General features: G+C 37.9%; 1 protein-coding gene across 1 annotated transcript; it reads right to left on the minus strand.

Moving 5' to 3' along the window:
• LOC131478103 (C-type lectin domain family 7 member A-like) lies at nucleotides 1-17,753 on the minus strand. The gene is made up of 8 exons (XM_058655697.1): nucleotides 17,301-17,753; nucleotides 11,849-12,047; nucleotides 10,208-10,321; nucleotides 8,184-8,282; nucleotides 6,919-7,017; nucleotides 6,010-6,161; nucleotides 5,111-5,238; nucleotides 1-31 (listed from the first exon to the last, which is right to left on the minus strand). Exons 1-8 carry the CDS (start codon nucleotides 17,316-17,318, stop codon nucleotides 1-3), a joined length of 840 nt encoding a protein of 279 aa, XP_058511680.1. The 5' UTR covers nucleotides 17,319-17,753.
• Between the last annotated feature and the right edge of the window lie 4,359 nt (nucleotides 17,754-22,112).

Below are 22,112 nucleotides of genomic sequence, written 5' to 3' on the forward strand. Positions count from 1 at the left end.
CTAGAAGGCCAGAATTACCCGGATGACAAAACTAGACAAGGACATAACAAAAAAGGAAGCTACAGGTCTATATCCTTGATGGCACAGATGTGAAAATCCTAAATAATATGCTAGCCTCACGAATAGAACAGTACCTTAAAAGATTGTTCACCACAAGCTAGTGGGATAGATTCCAGGGATGCAGGGACTGTTCAGCACATATAAATCAATATCTGTGATACATCGCATTAACAGAGTGAAAAACAAAATCACATGATCACCCCAACAAGGCAGAAAGAAGATTTGATAAAATTCAACGTCCCTTCATGATAAAAATTCTGACCAAATTAAGCATCAAAGGACTTGTCACAACATAAGAAGGCTACAAACAAGAAGTCATTAGCTAACACCAATTTCTAATTTTTTTCATTTAGAGGGAATAATTTTCATAAATATTATATGAACAGCTTTAAGAGCACAATGCTAATACCATTGTAAACAATGCTTTAAGAACAAAATGATAAATACCATTATACTTTTACCCAAAATATAAATAGCGGTGTGACAAATAAATGATGAGATTAAATGAGAGTGAGGAAGAGGCATAATCATTGTAAAATACTGTTTCAGATATACATACATGTGATGATGGCAGGTATGATTTTATAAATTAAATAGAAATAATCAGCCACAACGACACAGGAGCTATGAATCAACACTTGACTTATCCTTGGCTCTCAAATTAGTCATTGTAGTTTCCTCATTGTGTCAAAAGAAAAAATAGGTCAAATGAGATAACTTTAGGCAAAGTCTCTACTCAAGATGTCTTTATTTAATCTGTATTACTAAGATCTTAGGAAACAATGCATACTTTTCTAAGTCCACATTCACATTTATCTAAATAAGAAGATTACAGTTGTGCTTGCACATGAAAGTTTGTTCATTTGCAGTTTTGATTAAGGATATATTTTTAGACAGTGTTTTAAAGCAGGGAGTAGGGGCACTTGCTTTCCATACCAGAATGTCTGATTCTGACCCCTGCTTCCTGCTCATGTCACCCTGGGCGGCAAGCATGGCTCGGGTGCTTGAATCCCTGCCACCCACACTGGAGATCAAGACCAAGCTCCAGGCTTCTGGCCTCAGGCTGGCCCAGCTCCAGTTGCTCAGATATTTGGGTAGCAAGCAGCAAATGGGATATGTCCAACTTTACTCGTTCATCTGTCTTGATCATGGTTCCAAGTAAATGCAATGATAAATTTTTTTTAAAGTTACACATGATGTAAAATAATACAATGAACTTGAAAGTCACTAACCTTGACGTCTGAAACTGGCGGTCCCTTTGATTTCAGCCACTGCAGGTGTTCTCAGCAGATGGGATGGATATTGAATTTGACATTCAGAATGTGGCCCCCTTTTTCCTCTCATCTCTGAGAATCAGAAAGGTAAAAAAAGTTGCACAAAAAATTAAATTCTTGGATAAACGACCACTGAAATACATGATATAAGTGGATTATTCTTGTTTAAGTCCAACACAAATTTTGCAGTTCTTTTCAAGTTACAGAACATTGTTACATAAAACTTCTCCAATCTCAAGTGAAGTTTTCTCTACAGAGGGACTGATGTACTTGTATTTGGAATGAAATAGTCCCCATTCCAGGCCAGGGAATACAACTCTGTATAACAATTTCTTTTTCTTCAATTGTTGTAGACATACTTCAATTTCTGTTGATTTTTACCTGAAAATAAAGTTGCAGTCCAATTTTTTAAAATTATTATCAACTATAAGTTATTACAGTATACCATTTGAGAAATTTCATTCAAACATTTTTGAAGTATGAATATCATCATATGAGCTGGATGATAGCCAGTGAAAATAAAGTTTAAATACAGATTAGAACTAGGACCCTCCCTCCCGTGCTGCTCCCACCACATTGCAGCCCCTACTTCTACACTCACAGGCTTCACTTCAAAGCTCTCTTCTGTCCTCTGCACTTACAACTCCTCTTTGGCTCTACCTGCTGCCAGGAAGCCTCTTCCTTCTGATGTTGCTCGTGTTGATGCTTTGTCCTCCAATATTGACCAATCAGGCAATTATTTAAAATGTCAAATCCTACCTGTTCTACGACATTTTCAAATATGTCAGTAAGAGAGCACATCTTCCTCCATGATTCCACTTACTTTACACGTTTCTATTGCATTCAGTCGTCACCTTCCTTTCTATTCTACGCCACTCTCTTCACTATGATTACTTGGAAACAGAACTAGTTTGCTTTTTGAGGGCATTGGGTTGTTTTTCTTCAATTCTTTGTTCTCATGATACAATTCTAGGCTCAGAACTTCTCTTTCATCCTCCCACACTCTCTCCCACCCCACTGTTTTTCCCTATCTTGTAACAGAGTTTAGTCCCTCAACAACAGTCACAAGTCCATCATTCTTCTACCTAAGCGTAGGTATAGAGAATGGTATAAAGAACTAATATTGAAAGATTTTGTTACAGCCACAGTTACTTCTTTGTTCAGTTGGTGAGCTTTAGACTTCCAACAACTGCTGCTTTAGCTCAAACTAGATATTTTACTATTAAATTCATTGAAACTCACCAAAAAAAAAAATCTGGAAACGTTTCTAAAGATGCTTTGATAATGATTTAATGCCCCAAAATGCGCGGCTTCTTGGTGTAATTCTTAAAGTGTGAATCAGCTGGTGGCCTCTCTGAATTTTTCCCAGCAGAATTTTTGGTTTGTTTATGTTCTCCAAATATCTTCTCACAAAGCTATCAAGATTTCATTTTCAATTTTCCCTCATAAACATATAACTGTGATTTATCATGAGAAGGCACAATATATTCAAGTCTGCATTTTCTCATTTATTCCTCTATTGATTCTCCCCACCCCCGAATCCATATTTACTTTCCTCTAAAGCTTTCTATCAGCATCCATCTTCTGTTGATTTGCTGAAAACTATATAAACATTGGGATTTGAATAAATAAATAATACCTTGAAAAAATATAAGTACCTGATTTTCAGAGGAATGAAGAATGATCTTTGCAGAATGTATAGTTCCTGGAAAGAAGGTATCCTAATATTTGCCACAAAAATCTGCACTTAAGAATTCTTCATGATTCTTGACATAAAATTCAAGACTGACTTCAAACAACAAACAATAGATGCGTGGCAGATTGTGTGTCAGTCTGTCTCTAGTGAAAAACTAAACAGGTGAGCACAGGATGCAAGAATGAATAAGAGCTCCCTAGACACAACCACACAGGAAACAGTTGCATCTAAGAGTGTAACAGGGTTGGAGTCTTTCTTGCACTGCACCAATCTGGCTCTTATTTACTATAACTGTCTGTTACATTTAATCAAGCTGCTTTTCACTTGATTCCTGGGTTTTCAGAGTTCATGAAACAGAGTATTATCTATCAGGAGCAACAGTCCCTTCACTGTTATCCCTTTTTCAATTCTCTAAAGGGATTTCTAAACATGAGAGCCTACTTTCAATCTACTGTTCTAGAAGGCAGGGCATCAAAGCAAATGTTTTTAATATCACTTTCTCATCTGTCCCCCCAAAAATAAATGTGAAATATAAGTCTTCATTTACTTTCAAAATTTCCACAGAATCCAATATCCCCATCTTTACAATACCAATTTTGAATTTTATGTCCAACAAAGAGTTCCCTGTTTGCTCTCTATCTCATTTTCAAAATTTTGTTTTTACTTATTTCAGAGATGTAGAGTTACAGAGACATGCAATTGGACACATCCAAAGACAGCATCCCTACCAGAGACAAAACAAAAAAGCACACACACACACACACACACACACACACACAGGAAATGAGAAAGCAATTTTGATATAAAAACGGATCATGTGACTAATGGTCTTAATGTAAATTTTTTAAAGATTTATTTATTTTTATTGGAAACATTTACAGAGAGAAAGAGAGACAGGGAGAAAGATGTTTCATCCACTGATTTACTCTCCAAGTGAGCCAATCTGCAGCCAGGAGCCAGGATGCAGACACGCAGGTACTGACACAGCTGCAGCACAGCACCTAAACTTCACTGTTCTCACACTTCATCCTTCCAATCTTACTGCTCTTCATGTCAGGTTCTCCATCAAGATAGCTTACATTTGAATCTTTTGGTTATTATGCTTCAAATAAATTAATGTGTATATTATGGATAATATACATGGAATTTAACACACGAAAGAGAAATGCTTTCACATAATCATTGACTTTCTTTAATGAGGTAAAAAATTATCTCACAAAACTTTCACCATTTCCTTTATTTTTAATCTTTAAAAATTTAATGTCCATAGGTTGTCTTCTTACACATACAATACACATGCTCTTCACAACTACCATCAATTAACCTGCCATTTCTAATAAATTTACATTGATTATGGATATGGTCAGGTCTCTGTAATTCAGGCCTGAAAGAAAAAAGAAGTTAGATTATAGATTAAAATGTATTTGGCACTTCAATGCATTCAAGCAAAGTTACTCCCAATTGATTAAGTATTAAAGAAACAATAAAGAGTATTTGATCCATTCAAAAGCAAGCAAACAGATCTCAGAGAAGGGAGCCTCAAAACAATATTTCTCTGCTAAGTCACTGACATAGAAATGGCAAATGTAAGGTAGATACTGCAAAAATATCTGAAATTTATTTGTGAATTTCATTCCAATTTTGGTAGATGTGCTGTAAAAGCAAGCACTATTTGTGAATTTCAATTCCTTCCTTATAGCCTCTTATACTTCATAAGGCTCTACAATATGTTTTGGATCACCTAACGACTGATAGTGTAACTACTTTTATGTTTTACAATGCACTAATACATACTAGGTTACTAACATTGTAAGCATTAGAAATAAACAAAGTTTAACAATAAAAACAACAACAAAAGCTTCTTAAGATGTCAGCAGACATTTCTTGAGCTTGCTTGAGTAACTTCTTAGCATGCTGCTAAAAGAATTTTGCTTTACTATCTTCCACCTCATCCTATTTTCTCTTTTTAGCTGTATCATGGAACCACAAGACATAGAATTTTACATCTCATCACATGACATTAATTAATTAACATGACAGTCCTACAAGTAGTGCTCTAAAAGACTAGGAGCATACTTACTTGTCCAACATAAAAACTGAGCCATCCAGCCAAACCCACTTCATCTGGCTGCTATTGAAGTACAAACTGATCCCAAAGTTCTTCTCATTATTATAACATTCCCTTTTTGACAATCTTCCCAAAAACTCCTGGATGCAATAAATACAGGGAAAAAATTGCATCTGACATCATTAATTCATTGGCTGGGTGCAAAAAAGATTGAGAGAGCTTCATTGCTATGGTGAACTTTCATTTTGTCTGAAATATACAACTGTGATACAACCGCACTCGAGATTTGTTTCCCACCAGCAACCACATACATGTTAATTCATCAACCAAACATTATGAAAGTTTTTACCATATTCTGCATTTATACTAGATATTGAGTATGGAAGGTCAGTAAGTAGTCTCGTTAAATAAGAATCTCTTAGATAGGAAAGCAGATGGTTAAGCAATGTCAGAAAAGGGAAGTACAGGGTCCAATAGCAGCACTTGTCAAGGACTCGCACAGGATCAGGTGATCACAAAATGTGTGCAGGTGTTCTGGTTCTACGATAACCGAGATTTAGCAGAGAAAACGCCAAGGGTCAGAGGGAAAGAGTCCAATTGGAACACACTGAATTACACTTTCAGGAACACATAAATGAACACACAGAACTGGAAGTGACGGGAAGCCACGGTAAGGTAGGAGACCGAGGAAAGAAGCAAGAGTTCAGATGAGCATCAATTTTGCACAAAGGCTTCAGACTAGGAGCCTTCTCCTAGGAACCCAGAGGGCTGATGCAACAGAACAGCATAACCAGAGGGGTATATGATGTTGCCTGTGTTGGAATAGCAAGGAAGAAGACATACTCTTAAAAATATATATCTCTCTCCTGGAGAAGATTACTAAAATGTAAGAAATGTACACTTGTCCTTACCAGCTCTTTTTCCACATTAAACTTAAGAAAGCTTGAATGTAAGGCTGAACAGTGGCTTTGACAATCTCTCCATGGAATCAGATTTCTAGAAAAGGAGTAGCAGTACTTGCCCTGCTGCTGCCAGTTCTCATCACAGGGCTGACACCGCGACACTAAAGAAAAATCAGAATATCCCTAAGTGCCTTGTGACAGCATTTCTGTTTAAAATGTTGGTGTGGTAATTGCATGGAAAGTAAGCCATACATAAACTAAGAGATAAAATATATTCACACAATTTGATGTGGCTTCCTGCTAACTCATTTCAATCATAGTAAGATGACAACTCTATGGCTAAAACCTGGCCTTGCAAGCACCAGGATCCCATATGGGCTCCAGTTCAGTGTCCCATTTGCTCCACTTCCTAAACAGCTCCCTGCATGTGCTCTGTGAAAGTTGTCAAGGACGGCCCAAATTTTAGGACTCTGTTGGCTTGGGAGATTTCTCAGAAGATGCTCCTGACTTCTGGCTCTAGGTTGGTTCAGCTCTGCCCACTGTGACCACTGGGGAGTGAATCAGTGGATGGAAGATCGTTCTCTCTGTCTTTCCGATCTCCATAATATCTGATCTGCCTTTCAAAATAAAATAAATAAATCTTTAAAATGATGCATACAAATAAGATATGCATTGAGACAAAACAATCCTAATAGAACAGTTTTTGGCATCAAGTCAGCACTACCAATAACTCCAAATTGAGTGGGTTCTTAGGGAACTTGTGTCTAAATATATAACACGATGCCTTCTGGGTATATAGCACTTACTAAATCACTTATTTACACATTCATTCATCTGTTACATGCAAAATGATGCACACACAAATAGTTATTTTTTAACTCTTGGAAACCTCCTGATCTTAATCTTAAATACACTTACCTTTTGTTGATGGCTGTTGAATCTCTGAATTTCCTGAAATCAATCCTTTTGGATCTCTTTCCTGGCTAAAATTGAGATTTTTGGAAGTGCTCTCTGCTACTAAGAAACAAATATCAAACATCAGTTTGTTTTATTGAATTTAAGCTAAAATAAACGACACTGCATAAGACACAATATTTGTAAAAAGACCATCAATAATTACAATAACACATTATCAATAATTTCCACACATGTATGATGATTTGGAGATTATCTGCAAATATCATAATACAGGCCTCACAGGGAATTTAACATACTAGAAATTAATTTATTAACTGCTGAGCAACTGACTCTCATAAGGAAGATTTCTCTGAGGTAATTCTGAGGTAAGCTCAAGCATGTGATAAAAACAACAGGCAATAAAATTAAAGATTTTTTAATTAATTAATTTAATTTTAAAAATTAAAAACAATTAATGATGTCCCAGGTAGCAGCAGGCATTCAAACTAGCAGTGAAGATGCCAGTAGCACATATTGTAGAGGCTAAGTTGATTTAGCTCCAGCTCTTGATTCCAGCTTCCTGCGGATGTGCAAGAAAACAAGAAAATACAGCAGATGACAGTTCATGTACTTGGTGCCCTACCATCCATGGGAGGTACCCAAGTGGATGTCCTAGCTCCTGGATTCAGCCCGACCTGCCTGTAGTGGCCATCAAGGAAGTGAACCAGAATATGGGAGTGTGCTCTGCTGTCTGGTGTCTGTCATCAGAGCCTCAAATTTAAAAATAACAAGAAGTTTTGGGGTCTACACGGTGGCTCAGAGGATTAAACTGCCACCTTCAACAATTCATCCACTTTGACAAGCTAATTCAAGTCCAATAATTCTGCTTTCCATCCAGCTCCCAGCTAATGCATCTAGAAAGCTGATGAAGGTGGCCAAGTCCCAGCCTTTGCAGCCATTTGAGGGGTAAAAAGGCAGATGGAAGATTTCTCTCTCCACCTCTCTCAAATAAATATTCAAAATAATAAAAAAGGATGTTTTAAAATAACAAATAAGAAAAAAATGGGCCAATAAAAGAAAGTAGATATTGCCAGTAGATGAGATAAAATCAACGACCCTAACGATTAAAGAATAAGAGCATAGTCATTTCACGTGGCACTTAAAATGATCTCCTGGTACCAAAACACAACTAGAATACAGCCATGCCTAGGAAATGAGAATGTTGATAAAACATACATGAGGCTAACAGTGAGGAAAAGCCAACTTCCTGAATTGCGGGGACTTACTCAGCTTGGCCAGGATTCCAACAGACAAAAGCAGGCCCAGGCAGACCAGACTCAGAACCAGTGCTGTTAACTTCCATGGCAGCAATGAGGCAGAGACATCTATCACAAAGTGAGAAACAGTTCAAGATAAACTTCTATGTGTTTATGCACAGTTTCTACAAATAATTTCAGGATGGGCATGGTGGCACATGAAGCTAATCCTCTACCTATTGTGCCAGGATCATGTGTAAATGCCAATTCTAGTCCCAGCCTCTCCACTTCCACTCCAGTTCCTACTGTTGTCCTGGAAAAGCAGTATAGGATGGCACAATTCCATTCCTCCCCACGCACCCATTCATGTAGGAGATCCAGAAGAGGCTCCTGGCTACCAGCTTTGAACTGGCCTAGCTCTAACCATTTCAGCCATTTGGCACATGGACCAGCAGATAGAAGACCTCTTTCTATACCTCTCCCTCTATGTAACTCTGACTTTCAAGTAAAATAAATAAATCTTTTAAAAGATTATTTCATAGGCAAATTCCAGAGAGGTATAGACCTTGCATGAGAACTATAGTTTTGCACATTTTGCTTGAAATTGTTCTGGAGCTAATGGTCTTAATGTAAATTTTTTGAAGATTTATTTATTTTTATTGGAAAGATTTACAGAGAGAGACAGAGAGACAGATCTTTCATTCACTGATTTACTCTGTGAGTGAGACAATCTGCAGCCAGGAGCCAGGAGCTTCTTCTAGGTCTCCCATGCGGGTATAGGGTCCCAAGGCTTCAAACCGTCCTCCACTGCTTCCCAGGGCACAAGTAAGCAGCTGGATGGAAACTGGAGCAGCCAAAACACAAACTGGCTATATGAGATTGTGGCGCTTGGAAATGGAGAATTAGCCAGTTGCACTGCAGCACCAGGCCTTTAATGTAAGTTTTACTATATGACATTTCTCCTTCCTAAAATGAAATATTTAAAAATTATATGGAATGACTTCAGAATATGATAAATGAAAGAAGAAAACCGAAAGGTCTTATTACTAATTAGTCCACTCAGAAACTGTACTATCATCACTTTGTCTTATTATCTTCACTATGTCTATTTGGTTTAAATACATTTTGGGTTTTATAGATTACATTTTAAGTCTCTATGATTTGATATGATAATGTCCACACTTCTAGAAAAATTATCTTACTGTTCAAACTTTCTTGAGCGCTGAATCCCAATTTTATAGTAAGGAAATAACAAACTTCCCATTATCTTTTACTTTCAAGTTTAAAATTCAAAATTTCATAACAAACATTTTTGGCTTTGTAGTGTTACTTTTCATTTTCAGCAACCGAATTTTAACTTCTTTTTTTTTTTAGTTACTATTAAGTGTAACTATTATTATGGTGAGCAATCTCTTACCATCTTTGTTATTGCCAGGTTGTAAATTACACATAATTATTTTGATGAGGCAATCATGTATTCAATGTGTCAGCCTCTTGGCAAATATACCTGAGTTCATTTCATCACTTGTATGTTCTTTTTAAGACTTTGATATAGAAACTGTAAGTATTCAAATGCAGCAAAGTATTCCAGTATTTTCTGTTATTTGCCCCCTTCTGATTACACTAAGAAATCTCTTCCCCATCACCCAGCACACTGCTCAGTCCCCCTTCTAAGTCCAACTCCTTCAAACCATCTCATGACCCTGTGATCTTAAGTCTATTCAACTGAAGACAAGAAAACAAGCCAGCAAACAACTTCTCTGTCTCCTTTTCTGCTCTAGCTTCCCATCTCTCTCACTCGTTTTCATAGACTGTTGAGAGAACAGGTTGAATCTGCATCATGGGAAGAAGCAGGTTTGCCTCAAGTACTTGAGTATCTGCCACTCACGGTGCAGACTCAGATTGAATTGTACACTGGCCCTGTCCTGACTGCTGGGGAGTAAATCTCAAGATGGAAGCTCACACTCTCTTTCTCTCTCTCATAAAAATATAAATAAGTCACTTTTTAAAACATGGAGTAAAATAATAAAAATAAAAGTAAAAAAGCCACAAACCTGGATATTCAAAACGGGTGGTGCTTTTGGTTTCAGACATTCCAGGGGTTCTCTGCGAACGGGACGGAGACTGGATTTTCACCTCAGTGTATGTCACCCTGTGATCTTCCATTTCTGAGAAGCGGAGTTGAATTTAAAGTAACACAAGAGATTTATTTAAATCCAAGGACTGTAGAAAAGCTTCTACTAGAACAGACTATAGATCCCAGCAAGATGGCCCGGTGGCTAAAGCCTTGCTTTGTACGTCCCAGGATCCCAAATGGGCACCAATTCATGCCCTAGCTGCTCCACTTCCCATCCAGCTCCCTGCTTGTAGTCTGGGAAAGCTGTAGAGGATGGCTCAAAGCCTTGGGATCCTTCACCTAAATGGAAGACCCAGAAGAAACTCCAGGCTCCTGGCTTCAGATCAGCTCATTTCTGATCATTGCAGCCACTTGGGGAGTGAACCAGAGGGTGCAAAATCTTTGTCTCTCCTCTCTGTAAATATGATCCGCCTTTCCAATAAAAATAAGTAAATCTTAAAAAAAAAAACTATAAAAACAGATTGTTCTTAGCTAAGCCCAGTGAAAGATTTGTAGCTTCTTTTAAATTAGAAAGTATTGCTAAAAATAGATTAACTCTGAAGTAGATCAGATTTAGGGCAGATCTCTTGGTCTTTAACTCATTTGTTTAAACAAGTGATGATACACACTGAGTTATCTGATAGTCACTGCATCATGAATGGAAGTTTCTAAATGTTCTGATATGTGTGCCCTCTATATTTCACTTGCACTAAACCCTTGGCAGTCCTATATCCCACAGGACCTACATCCACCTTCACAGACTCCACTCAGCTTCTCTGTTCTGCTCTCTTCACTTCTGATCTCCTCTTACGCCTCTCCCTTCTTCGAGGAAAGCTTTCTGATGTTTGTCTTTCCCTTGCTTTGTTCTCCTATGTTGTCCCATCAGTTTTAGGAAGTTGTCTAAAAGATGGCTTAAGTTCTAACTCGTTTACAACATGTTCACAATTATTTCAGTAAGAATCCATCTTCACCTCCCTGGTTCACATTGCTTTTTACATTTCTGCCTTTCCTGCCCTCACCTTCCGTTCACTCTGACACAATCTAAGGGCACAAACCATGTCTGAATGATTTTGCTGTGGCCACGATTATTTCTTAGGTCAGTTGCTGAACTTCAGAATTTTAACAACTTGCATTTTACACCAGGCAGAGTATTTATATATTAAATTTCTTGTAGCTGAAAACCATATTGAGAAATGGTTCAGAGGAAGCTTTGAGGTTGATTTGAAACCTAAATAGTCCCTATGTATTGAACTATGTGTTCTTTAAGCTATAAATCAACTCGTGGATTTTCTGAACTTTTTCCCAACAGAATTTATGATTTTTTTGTTCTTCAAGTGTCTTACCATAAACAGATAATTTTCATTCCAAATATTTCTTTCCAATCTAATCAAGTCTACATTTACCATCCATTTCTATATTAATTCTCTGTCTAAATCCATACTTTATTTTAATTCTCTGTCCAAATCCATACTTTATTTCTAAATCTATATCATTGTTTAAATGATATTGATTCACTTTTACTACAAATTCTCAAAATAGCAGCTTTTGAATAAATGAATATCTTAAAAAGTATAAGTACCTGATTTTTCAGAGGAAGGTGACGAGATCTCTGTAGACGTATATTTCCTTGTGAAATAAAGGGTGTTCCTGATGCTTGCAACCAAGACTTGCTCTTCAGAATTCTTGATGATGCCTGGTACAAAATGTGATGACTTAAAGCTTAGGCAGTGAATGCATACGCTGGGATCTCCGTCGGTCGGGCCAGTGTGTACGAGAAGCTAACAGGTGAGCAGAGAGTAAAAAGAATAAGAGCAGGAAACCATTGTATCTGAAAATATCTCCAAAGTGTGACCATTAGTCACTATAAATATCCAATATCTTTGCAGTAACGATCAATAGGCTTCGCTCAGTTCATGAGTTTTCAGACTTCACAAGCACAGGTATCGTCTACTAACAAAGTGAGTCTCCTTCGCTGTCCCCCCGTTTTCAGTTCTCTGCAGGGCACTTCCAACAGCATATCTTGATTTTAGTTAGTGCTACAGAAAGTAGGGCATTAAAAGTAAAATGTGTGACGTCACTTTTTGGCCTCTCCTCTGCAAAATAAATGTGAAAAACTTACATAGCATCACTTGCAATCACAGTTTCAAAGAAATTTAATATTTGTCTTTCCAATACAATTCTTGGGATTTTTTTTATTCAAAAAGCATAGCCCTATGCTGAACTCTGTGTATGGTAAATGCTTGCAATGAGGGAATCCCAGCGGAACTTGAGCTGTGGCTATGCATCAGGATGGAGGAATCCACCGGGGGGAGGGTTTGGGGTGGAAGGGGGAGAATCCCAGTACCTATGAAATTGTGTCGTGTAATACATTGTAATTAATGGGAAAAAATAATAAAATTTTAAAAAAAAGCATAGCCCTGTGTAACTTACTCTCTTTTAGGGGGAAAAAATATTTATTTGATTCAAAGGCAGAGAGGAAGTGCCAGACCCACAAACAGGTCAGTAGACAGTTTCCACCTGCTTATTGACTGCCCAAATTCCCACAATGGATGGGGTGGCCAAAACTGAAGCCAAGAGCCTGAAACACATGTGGGTGGCAAGGTTCCAAGCATCTGAATCGGAGTTACCTCCCAGAGTCTGCACTGGCAGAAAGCTGGATTCAAGAGAAGAGAAAATTGGATCCCAATTCCCGATTGTGTGCTACGGCATCTTAAGCCACTAGGATACACACCTGCCCCACGTGCCTCTCATTGCACCTGAAAACGATCAAAATATCCTCCTGTTTTTGCTTTGTAAATCCCTGTTGACCTTACAATTTAATATTTAATCACATGAAACACTTTATTTACCACATTGTCAGCTACATGATTTTGTCCCAAACATAAAATTATGTCAATGTTATTATTTATTATAACTTCTTTTTAAAATTTATTTATTTTTATTGGAAAGGCACATTGTTACAGAAAGGAAGGTCTTCCATCTGCTGGTTCACTCCCCAAGTGGCCGCAATGGCCAGAGCTGAGCTGAGCCAAAGCCAGGAGCCAGGAGCCAGGAACTTTCTCCAGGTCTCCCACACAAGTGCAGGGTCCCAAGGGTTTGAGCCATTCTCTACTGCTTTTCCAGGCCACAAGTAGGTAACTCGATGAAAAGTGGAGTAACTGGGACATGAACCATATGGGATTCCAGCACTCGGAGGAGGAGGATTAGCCAATGAAGCCATTACACAAAGCCCTTATTATAACTTCTTTTTCTGCATAAACTGTCTAGGCTTAACTCTGTATATATGTGTTATATGTGTTAATTCTCCAAGTACATACACACATGTACACACATAAAATAATGCATTTAACTATTTCTGGATTCTATTCTTAAACTTACCTTTCTGTTGTTTGCCCTCTACAGAACAATTTTTTTTGCTGTGAATAAAAATAGTGTTAATAATTGACCAATCAGTTAACTTTTCTTTTTGTTACTTTTGTCATTTTGTCATTTTTCTAAGGGTTCTTGAAGAAGAAATAAACAGTTGACAAATCAGACCGCATATAAATTAAATTAATCTTGGAAAGTAAGACAACTTAATGATACTAAATTTCCTCATTCTACATAATAATGTGTTTAAGCTCATTTAGATTTTGTCTTAATATCACCCAGAGTAATTTTAGTTGTTCTGTGATTTCTTTTAATAAATTTTCTGTTTTATTTTTAAATACATAAATGTATGCCAACATTTTGTATTTCATGTCATTATTCTCCAAAAAGAGGATACTACAATTATGTAGAAATTAAAGTGCATATAGTTCCTTCTAATGCAAGCACCTGTCTACTTGTTTATTAAGATTTGTTACAAAATTACATTCCTGATTTCCTAAAGGTAAAACATAGAATATAAATACGGAATTTATTTAATTGTTTTTATTTCAATCACATATTATATAGCATATTTTCTTATATCATTATACTCCAAAACATTATTTATAGTACTTGTGGTAGTTAATCATCCTAATTTCCAAAGTATTTAACGGAATGACTTCACATTTCTATTCATATCCTGTGATTTTTTCTTCATGTGGCCATGCAGTTACATAGTTTGCCACAAGTTAATCTGTGAAGTATTACATTGATGTAAAAGCTTCCACTTCATCCAAATGCATTCTTATTTGAAATATATTTGAAATTTATTAACAGATATTTCATTTATAATTTTTTTTAAATTATTTATTGTTTAACTTCAGTAATTACATTGTATTATGTGACACAATTACATAGATACTTGGGTTCTCCCCACCCCTATAATTTTGCTTCTTTAATTATAAATTGTTATTTTCTTCATCACTCAAATTATGATCAACTCATAATTCAGGATTTGTCTAACTATGCTGTTTGAGCTTTAGACAGTGGTACCTACACAAAACAAATTTGGACGTATTGGATCTTTCTAGGGGCCCGGTAGTAGTGTTTGTAGATAGTAGCAAACTATTCTTTAAAGTTTAAGTAAGACCATATGGAAAGCTTTACAATGACATACTTTCAATCTACTTCATAAACACTTAGCCCTTCAGTAAATAAAGAACTCATCAAACAGCAAGTAGAAAATTCACTGTTGCTCAAGAGTATAGACAAAGACTACAGAAATAATCAAATCTCAAAGCAAAAGACAAAACTGTAAGACATTATCATTACAGGCAAGGACTTTTTGGAGAATAGCTCAGAACATACAATAACTCCTGTTCCACCTCCAAACCAGTTCCCTGCTGATGGCCTGGGAAGGCAGCAGAGAAGGGCCCAAGTGTTTAAGTCCCTGCACCTGGAGGAGACTACTGGGCCCCAGCTTCAGTCTGGCCCTGCTGTGGAGTGAACCAGCTGATGAAAGCCTCTTTCCGTCTCTCCTTCTATCTGTGCAACTGACTTTCAAATGGAGGCATAAACTCTTTTTATCCATGAAACTGTTATATATACCTTGACAGCAAAATGTTGGACTTGCAACTGTTGGAAGGATTATACTATTGTAATACTGTGGATGGTACAGTGGAATTAAGGAGAGAATAGAGAGGGAGGAAGGGGAAGTGGAGGGGTGAATCCCTATTTCTTTTAAAACCATATCATGGGGCCCGGCACCGTGGCCTAGCGGCTAAAGTCCTCACCTTCAACGCGCCTGCTGGAATCCCATATGGGCACTGGTTCTAATCCTGGCAGCTCCTCTTCCCATCCAGCTCCCTGCTTGAGGTCTGGGAAAGCAGTCGAGGACGGCCCAAAGCCTTGGGACCCTGCACCCGCGTGGCAGACCTGGAGGAGGTTCCTGGATCCTGGCTTCAGATCAGCACAGCACCGGCCACTGCAGTCACTTGGGGAGTGAATCATCGGACAGAAGATCTTCCTCTCTGTGTCTCCTCCTCTCTCTATATCTGACTTTCCAATAAAAAATCAATAAATCTTTTTAAAAATATATCATGTAAAATAAAAACGTTTAAATATAGATTTTGAAATACAGAAATAACATTTTATTTAGGAGAGTGTCAGCTTGTGAAGATCCTTCTGTGGAAGTATAAACTGGTGCATGTGTCAATAATATTCCCATACTCTTCCCTACTTCCAACACACATCCACATACATAAATATATATCTATATATTTGTTCATTTTTATCTGATAGGAAGTATAGAGAAAAAATTATCTCTACCTAGTGATGATATAATAAATCTCATTTCCCAGACATGAAGCATCATTGCAAAACTATACTGAAAAGTAGTCTTCCCCTTTCCTGAGATGGGGAGTTAACTCCCAACAGTAACGGAAAGAGGAAAACAGGCAAGAATCGTGATGGATCACTATGAAAAAAAACCAAATTCAGGGAGGCCTTCATATGTGTGACCAACAGGAAAGAGCCAATCTGTGAAAAAGGTGTTCTGTCATGGACCACCGCTACCTTGTGCTCAGACCAACATCTTCCACATCAAACGCACTGGGGCCCCCAAGAAGGGACTGCATCTCCAGGGAAATGCTCATCACTGCCTTCTAGGGGAGCAAAGGGGTGCCTTTCTTGGGGAAATGCAGCTTGTCGCGGATTTCCTTTTGAAAGCAGACATCAACATCCTATGTCAGAACATACACTAGCATATATGCTCAGGAGATCTAAAAAAAAATTAAACAGATAGCTTCCCAGACAACTGAGAGATAGTGATGTGAAGGAGCTTGCCCTTTCTTCTCTCTATTATTTGATGTGGTTAAGTAGAGGTAGAACTTTCTTCCATTACAGAGTAACCTCTGTAACAAAATCAAAAGCCAGTGAAGATGGCTCAGAGATAGGGATGAGCTATGGGACAGCAGAAACAGAAATGACTGGTTTTCATTAGAAATTCTGTGCTATGGGCTTGTGTCAAATTCAAAACATATTACTTTTCAAAGCATGCACAATAAGCCATATCCTGGCCTAACTGCAAGTATACAATGTAGAAACTATTATTTTTATCATCTGCATCTCTGAGATTTGCTACACTTCGCATTGTTATTGGAGCTGTGTTTTGAAAAATAAATGAAAGCACTTCTTCATTCAGCTTTGACTCCTTATTTACTGAAAACAAATTTTGATTCAAATTGTTTTCATGGTTTTAATTAAGATATAAATTGGAAATAAAGTGAGATTGTCATTCCAAGGGTTTTTTTTAATATATGTAATGGGCATACAAGGAAACTGATCAATTTGAGCTTGTGAATTTTAAGAAATGGATGTTCCAGATCAATTAGGAAATAAAATATGCATGAAATATTTTTTCGCTAGTGTGCAAGATGAAAGCAAATGTCTGGGGAAAAAAGAGAAACAATGATAGATTCGTGGACTAGACTTAACTTTCCCCTTAGAAAATATGCAAGCAACCTGTATGAACTACATCTCTCAAAGTATTGGTCAAAGGGCTCCCACTGTCAGAAATATCACAAATACAACCCACCCTTTCATCTGCTTGGACAATTTGCAACATAACTTCCAAATTACAGAATGAAGAAGAGGAAATTAAAATAAAGGTAGAAAGTATTTACATTTATCAATCTGTTCATTATAATATTAATTGCGCTGTGATACAAAAGCAACACTATGAAATTATTCCAGAAATATATTGATATCCAAAGTTAGTTTCTTATTCATCCTTTCCAAATCTGTACATTACATACCTGTCATGAAAAAAAAATGGTTATTCAAGATGCATACGGGAAATATATTATGAGTATGTGAGTGAAAAGAATGTGCTGGATGGTGGATTTGAGCTGGAAGTCAAGATGCCCACATCTCTTACAAGAGTACCAGAATTAGGTTTCTGCTCTTGCTCCGTGTTCCAGCTGCTTGATGATACAGACCTGAGAGTGCTGGGGTAGACAACAGTGATGTATCGAGTAGTTGAGTTTCCACCACTCACCCTCATGGGACACACGAATTGAGTTCCCAGCTCCTGGTTGCAGCCTGGCCCAGGGCCTGGCTGACACAGGCAGTAGGGAAATGAACAGAGGATCTGAGTTTATTGCTGTCTTTCTCCCTCTCCCTCTCCCCCTCCCTAAAACTGTAAACAAATCAGGAAACAATGGTGGAAAAGCAACATGTACATGTCAGGTCCTTGTGAGTTGGGCATAATAGTATGATCAAGAAGTAGACATCCTTGTTTCTAAAATATTCTGGATACCATATAAAGAAAACAGTTGTATATTTAAAACTTACGGTGCAGTGGGTTAAGCCATTACTGGCAGTAACAGTACCCCATATCGGAGCAGCAGTTGGAGTCCTGGTTGCACCTCTCCTGATCCAGATCTCTGTTAATGCACTCCGGAAGGCAGCAGACGATGACATGAATAGCTGGGCCCCTGACATCCATGTGGGAGGCTTGGATGAGTTCCTGGCTCCTTACCTTGGTCTGACCCAGCCCTGATCAACACAGCCGTTTGAGGAGTGAGCCAAGAAATGAAAGATCTCCTTCTGTTTGTCTCCCCCTCACTATCTGCCTTTCAAATAGATAAGATAAAGCCCAATAAGGTAAAGAGAAATGACTTCATCTTGATGTGTGATTTTAATCTCTGAAAATCAACCTTACCTTGAAAAAAATTGCATTTAAATATTTGAAATACATGGTTACAGCGTGTGACAGAGATCGTGCCAAACCAGTCTATGATGTATTAATGAGTCATTATTAACCAAGCTTGGTGATGGCAGGGTGCGCTAGAAATTAGTAAATGACAAGCCCACATGGCAATCCAGTCTGAACTGAGACCCTGAGAGGAACAAAGGGTCATTATCATGAAACCCATCCATTAAACTGAAGACCTGAGGTCCAGCTTCCTCTGCTTTAAAAGCTATCCTGAGACATTTAGTGAACAATCTGGACACACTTACAAAACTGTAAACATCTACTTTTCCTGGCTTCTCTATCCATATTCCAGTACTGCTATGCCTCACCTTTCCTGAAACTCCTGAAAATACGCACATTAGTAATACAAAGCATCTTAGCAGTAGCATCTTCACTGACTCACCCAAGCAGTGAACAGAGGTTGAGGGACACAGACACAGGGGCCATGCTCAGGAGCTTCCATTCCTTGGAGTCTGTGCACGGGAAGCCAGAGAGCAAGCAGCTACTGGGGAATCCGACAGCCGGAGTGCCGAGCAGTGGAAGCACGCCACCAAGAGACCGAGCCCTCCCTTTCATGGGCCTTTATAGGGGCTTGTAATGGGAGTGGTTACACAACAACTCAATACCACCCCCTTGGTGAAGGTTCCAGGTGATGATAGGTGAGCGTCACAGGTGGGCAGAAAGCACCACATAGGTTGGGGAGGTGTGGCTGTCAAGTCCATGACCCTGAACTAGCTGCCTAGGACCACAACAATACAAACCAAAGTAATTTTATCTTTAAAATATTTTTCTCTCCCGGTAGTAGTTAATAATTATTGGGTAGATCAACATAACTATTAAACTATAGTTATGAAGAATAATCACTATTTATACCTCAAAACAACTCTTTAAAGAAGATAACTACTAATCTACTCATTTTCCCAATTGAGAAACTGAGATAGGAACTGAAATAATGAAGTTCCACTTCCTAGAGTCACACACATTAAAGACCCAGGAAATCTTGTCCAGAAAAGTCTCTCTTAAGTGACACGCTGTACTCCGTCTTATCCAGCCCCCTTCCCATATGTGCACGAAGTTTTATGTGTTTCTGTTTATTTCCACTTCCACATAGTAGCTGATCTTCATCATCAAAGTAGATTCTTTGAAATAGAGTAGCTGAATCATATGTGTATCTGAATGTATACATGTTCAATTCCCATGTCTACAGCCATAATAATACCTACACTTGTATCTGTATTTGTATCTGGGGAAGAAAAAGAAGGAGAGAATAAGAAGGGAAAAAAGAAAAGAGAAAAGGGAATTCTGTCCATCAGAATACATATATGGGGCACACTGTGGTAGACTAGTGGCTAAAGTCCTCACCTTACACCTGGGATCCCATATGAGTGCTGGTTCATGTCCGGCAGCCCCACTTGCCACTCAGTCTAGGACAGCCCAAACCTTGGGACCCTGCACCCACGTGAGAGACCTGGAAGAAGCTCCTGGCTCCTGGCTTCAGATTGGCTCAGTTTCGGCCATTGTAGCCACTTAGGGAGTGAATCATCAGACAGAAGATCTTCCTCTCTATCTCTCCTCCTTTCTGTATATCTGACTTTCCAATGAAAATAAATAAATCTTTTTTAAAAAAAATAAATGTATATATATATATATACATGAATATATTCTCTCTCATGGAAGAACAAATATATATGGAATAGCCATCATTTTTCCTTTTTTAAAGATTTTTCTGTATGAAATTGTTGTGAATGTTTCAATCACATTGAAAAGAAGGCATAACTTCTACTATTAGTCTATAATGGTTACTATGCGCCCAAAATCTGTTACACTGTTGAAGTCTTCTATACAATAACTTCTTTTTGGCCTATGCTTCCACTCCTGTGTAGAAAAAAAATATCTTAGAATCACTTTCTATGAATAATGTCTTATTTTATTTCCTATAATTTTACTTTATGTAACAACTGTGTTAGTTACTGCAACAATTCATGACACCTTAGTCATCATTGTATTAGTTTTTAAATTTTTATGGTTATTATTATTTTTTCAGTTGTAACATTTAACAATTTTAATATTCACTCCAAACTAGACATTATATACATACGCATACGTATTTTATTGAAAACAGAGATATTAATATCACAAAGTAATATTCATGACAATAAATGATTTGTGACAAAAATCAATTTGGGGGAAATGCTATATTGCCATGTACATGATATGATCAATACATCAACATTTATCACTACATACTGAATGATATGACATACAGTACTCCGTATATACTATTCCACAAACATGACATGTGATATTTGTTTTTCTTATCTTTCTTTTTTTTAAAGATTTATTTATTTTTATTGGAAAGACAGACTTACAGAGAGGAAAGTTTTCATCCACTGGTTCACTCCCCAAATGGCTGCAATGACCAAAGCTGAGCCAATTCGAAACCAGGAGCCAGAAGCTTCTTCCAGATCTTCCATGTGGGTGCAGGGTCCCAAGAATTTGGGCTGCCCTGGACTGCTTCCCCAGGCCACAAGGAGGAAGCTGGATGGGAAGCAGAGCAGCCAAGACACAAACTGGTGTCCATATGGGATTCCAGTACACACAGAGCAAGGACTTTAGCCACTGAGCCATCACATCAGGCCCTCTTATCCTTCTTTTTATATCTACTTTCTCTTTATCTATTAACAATACTGTAATCCATTTTCTTATTACTCCCATTTGATTTTTAGATATTTGTTCATTCATTAGCTTTTAGCATTTTATCATCTGAGATGAATTTCTGTTTCATTTTATCCTATTTGATATTTTTCTTCTTTTTATAGAGTCATGGAAGGATATCTACTTTGATTTGCAGTGTCCTATTACAATTTTCATCACCTGAGTTTTTCCTTTTCTTCTTTCAGTTTACAGAGAATAATAGTTTTGTCCATTTAAAAATGTATATACAACCTGGCGCACTAACCTACTGGCTGAAGTTCTCGCCTTGCATGTGCCAGGATCCCATATAGGCACTTGTTCGTGTCCCAGCAGCTCCACTTCCCATCCAGCTCCCTGCTTATGGCCTGGGAAAGCAGTCAAAGACAACCCAAAGCCTTGGGACCCTGCACACACGTGGGAGACGCAGTAGAAGCTCCTGGCTACTGGCTTCAGATCAGTGCATCTTCGACATTTGCAGCCACCTGGGGAGTTTATAAGCAAATGGAAGATCTTCCTCTCTGTATCTTCTGTATCTCTTCCTCTCTCTGTATATCTGACTTTCCAATAAAAATAAATAAATCTTTTTAAAAAACAAATTGAGATGCCCCACACCTTGGTGAATGAAACTAGTAGATAAATTCAAGTCCTCCAGCTGCAATACAAGTTGCAGTGCATAGCCACGTGGCTGTCAGGACACTCACTAGCCCCAGAATGTCACTAGAAAAAGAATATGGCAGAACCACGTCCCAGAGTGTACCTGGAGGACAGGCTTCTCTGTAGCCAGTGTTTGCGTACTAATGGATCCCAGGATAGTGTGGCCATACAAGGCCAGCAAAGTGGGCTGCAGTGAGTGGATAAAACCCTGCTCCCAGCTTCCCATAACAGAGGAGGGAATCAGAGAAATAATTATCCTGTTTTTATTTGTCTCAAGAACAGATGCCAACACAGAAAGTGAGAGGAAATTCAAAAACAGAGTAGTATCTTCCCAACAAAGGAATATGATGTATCATGAAACATTCATAAAGGAGAGATCTGTAAGATTAAG

This window comes from Ochotona princeps, chromosome 27 (assembly GCF_030435755.1).
Source record: "Ochotona princeps isolate mOchPri1 chromosome 27, mOchPri1.hap1, whole genome shotgun sequence".
NCBI classification, from domain to species: Eukaryota; Metazoa; Chordata; class Mammalia; order Lagomorpha; family Ochotonidae; genus Ochotona; species Ochotona princeps.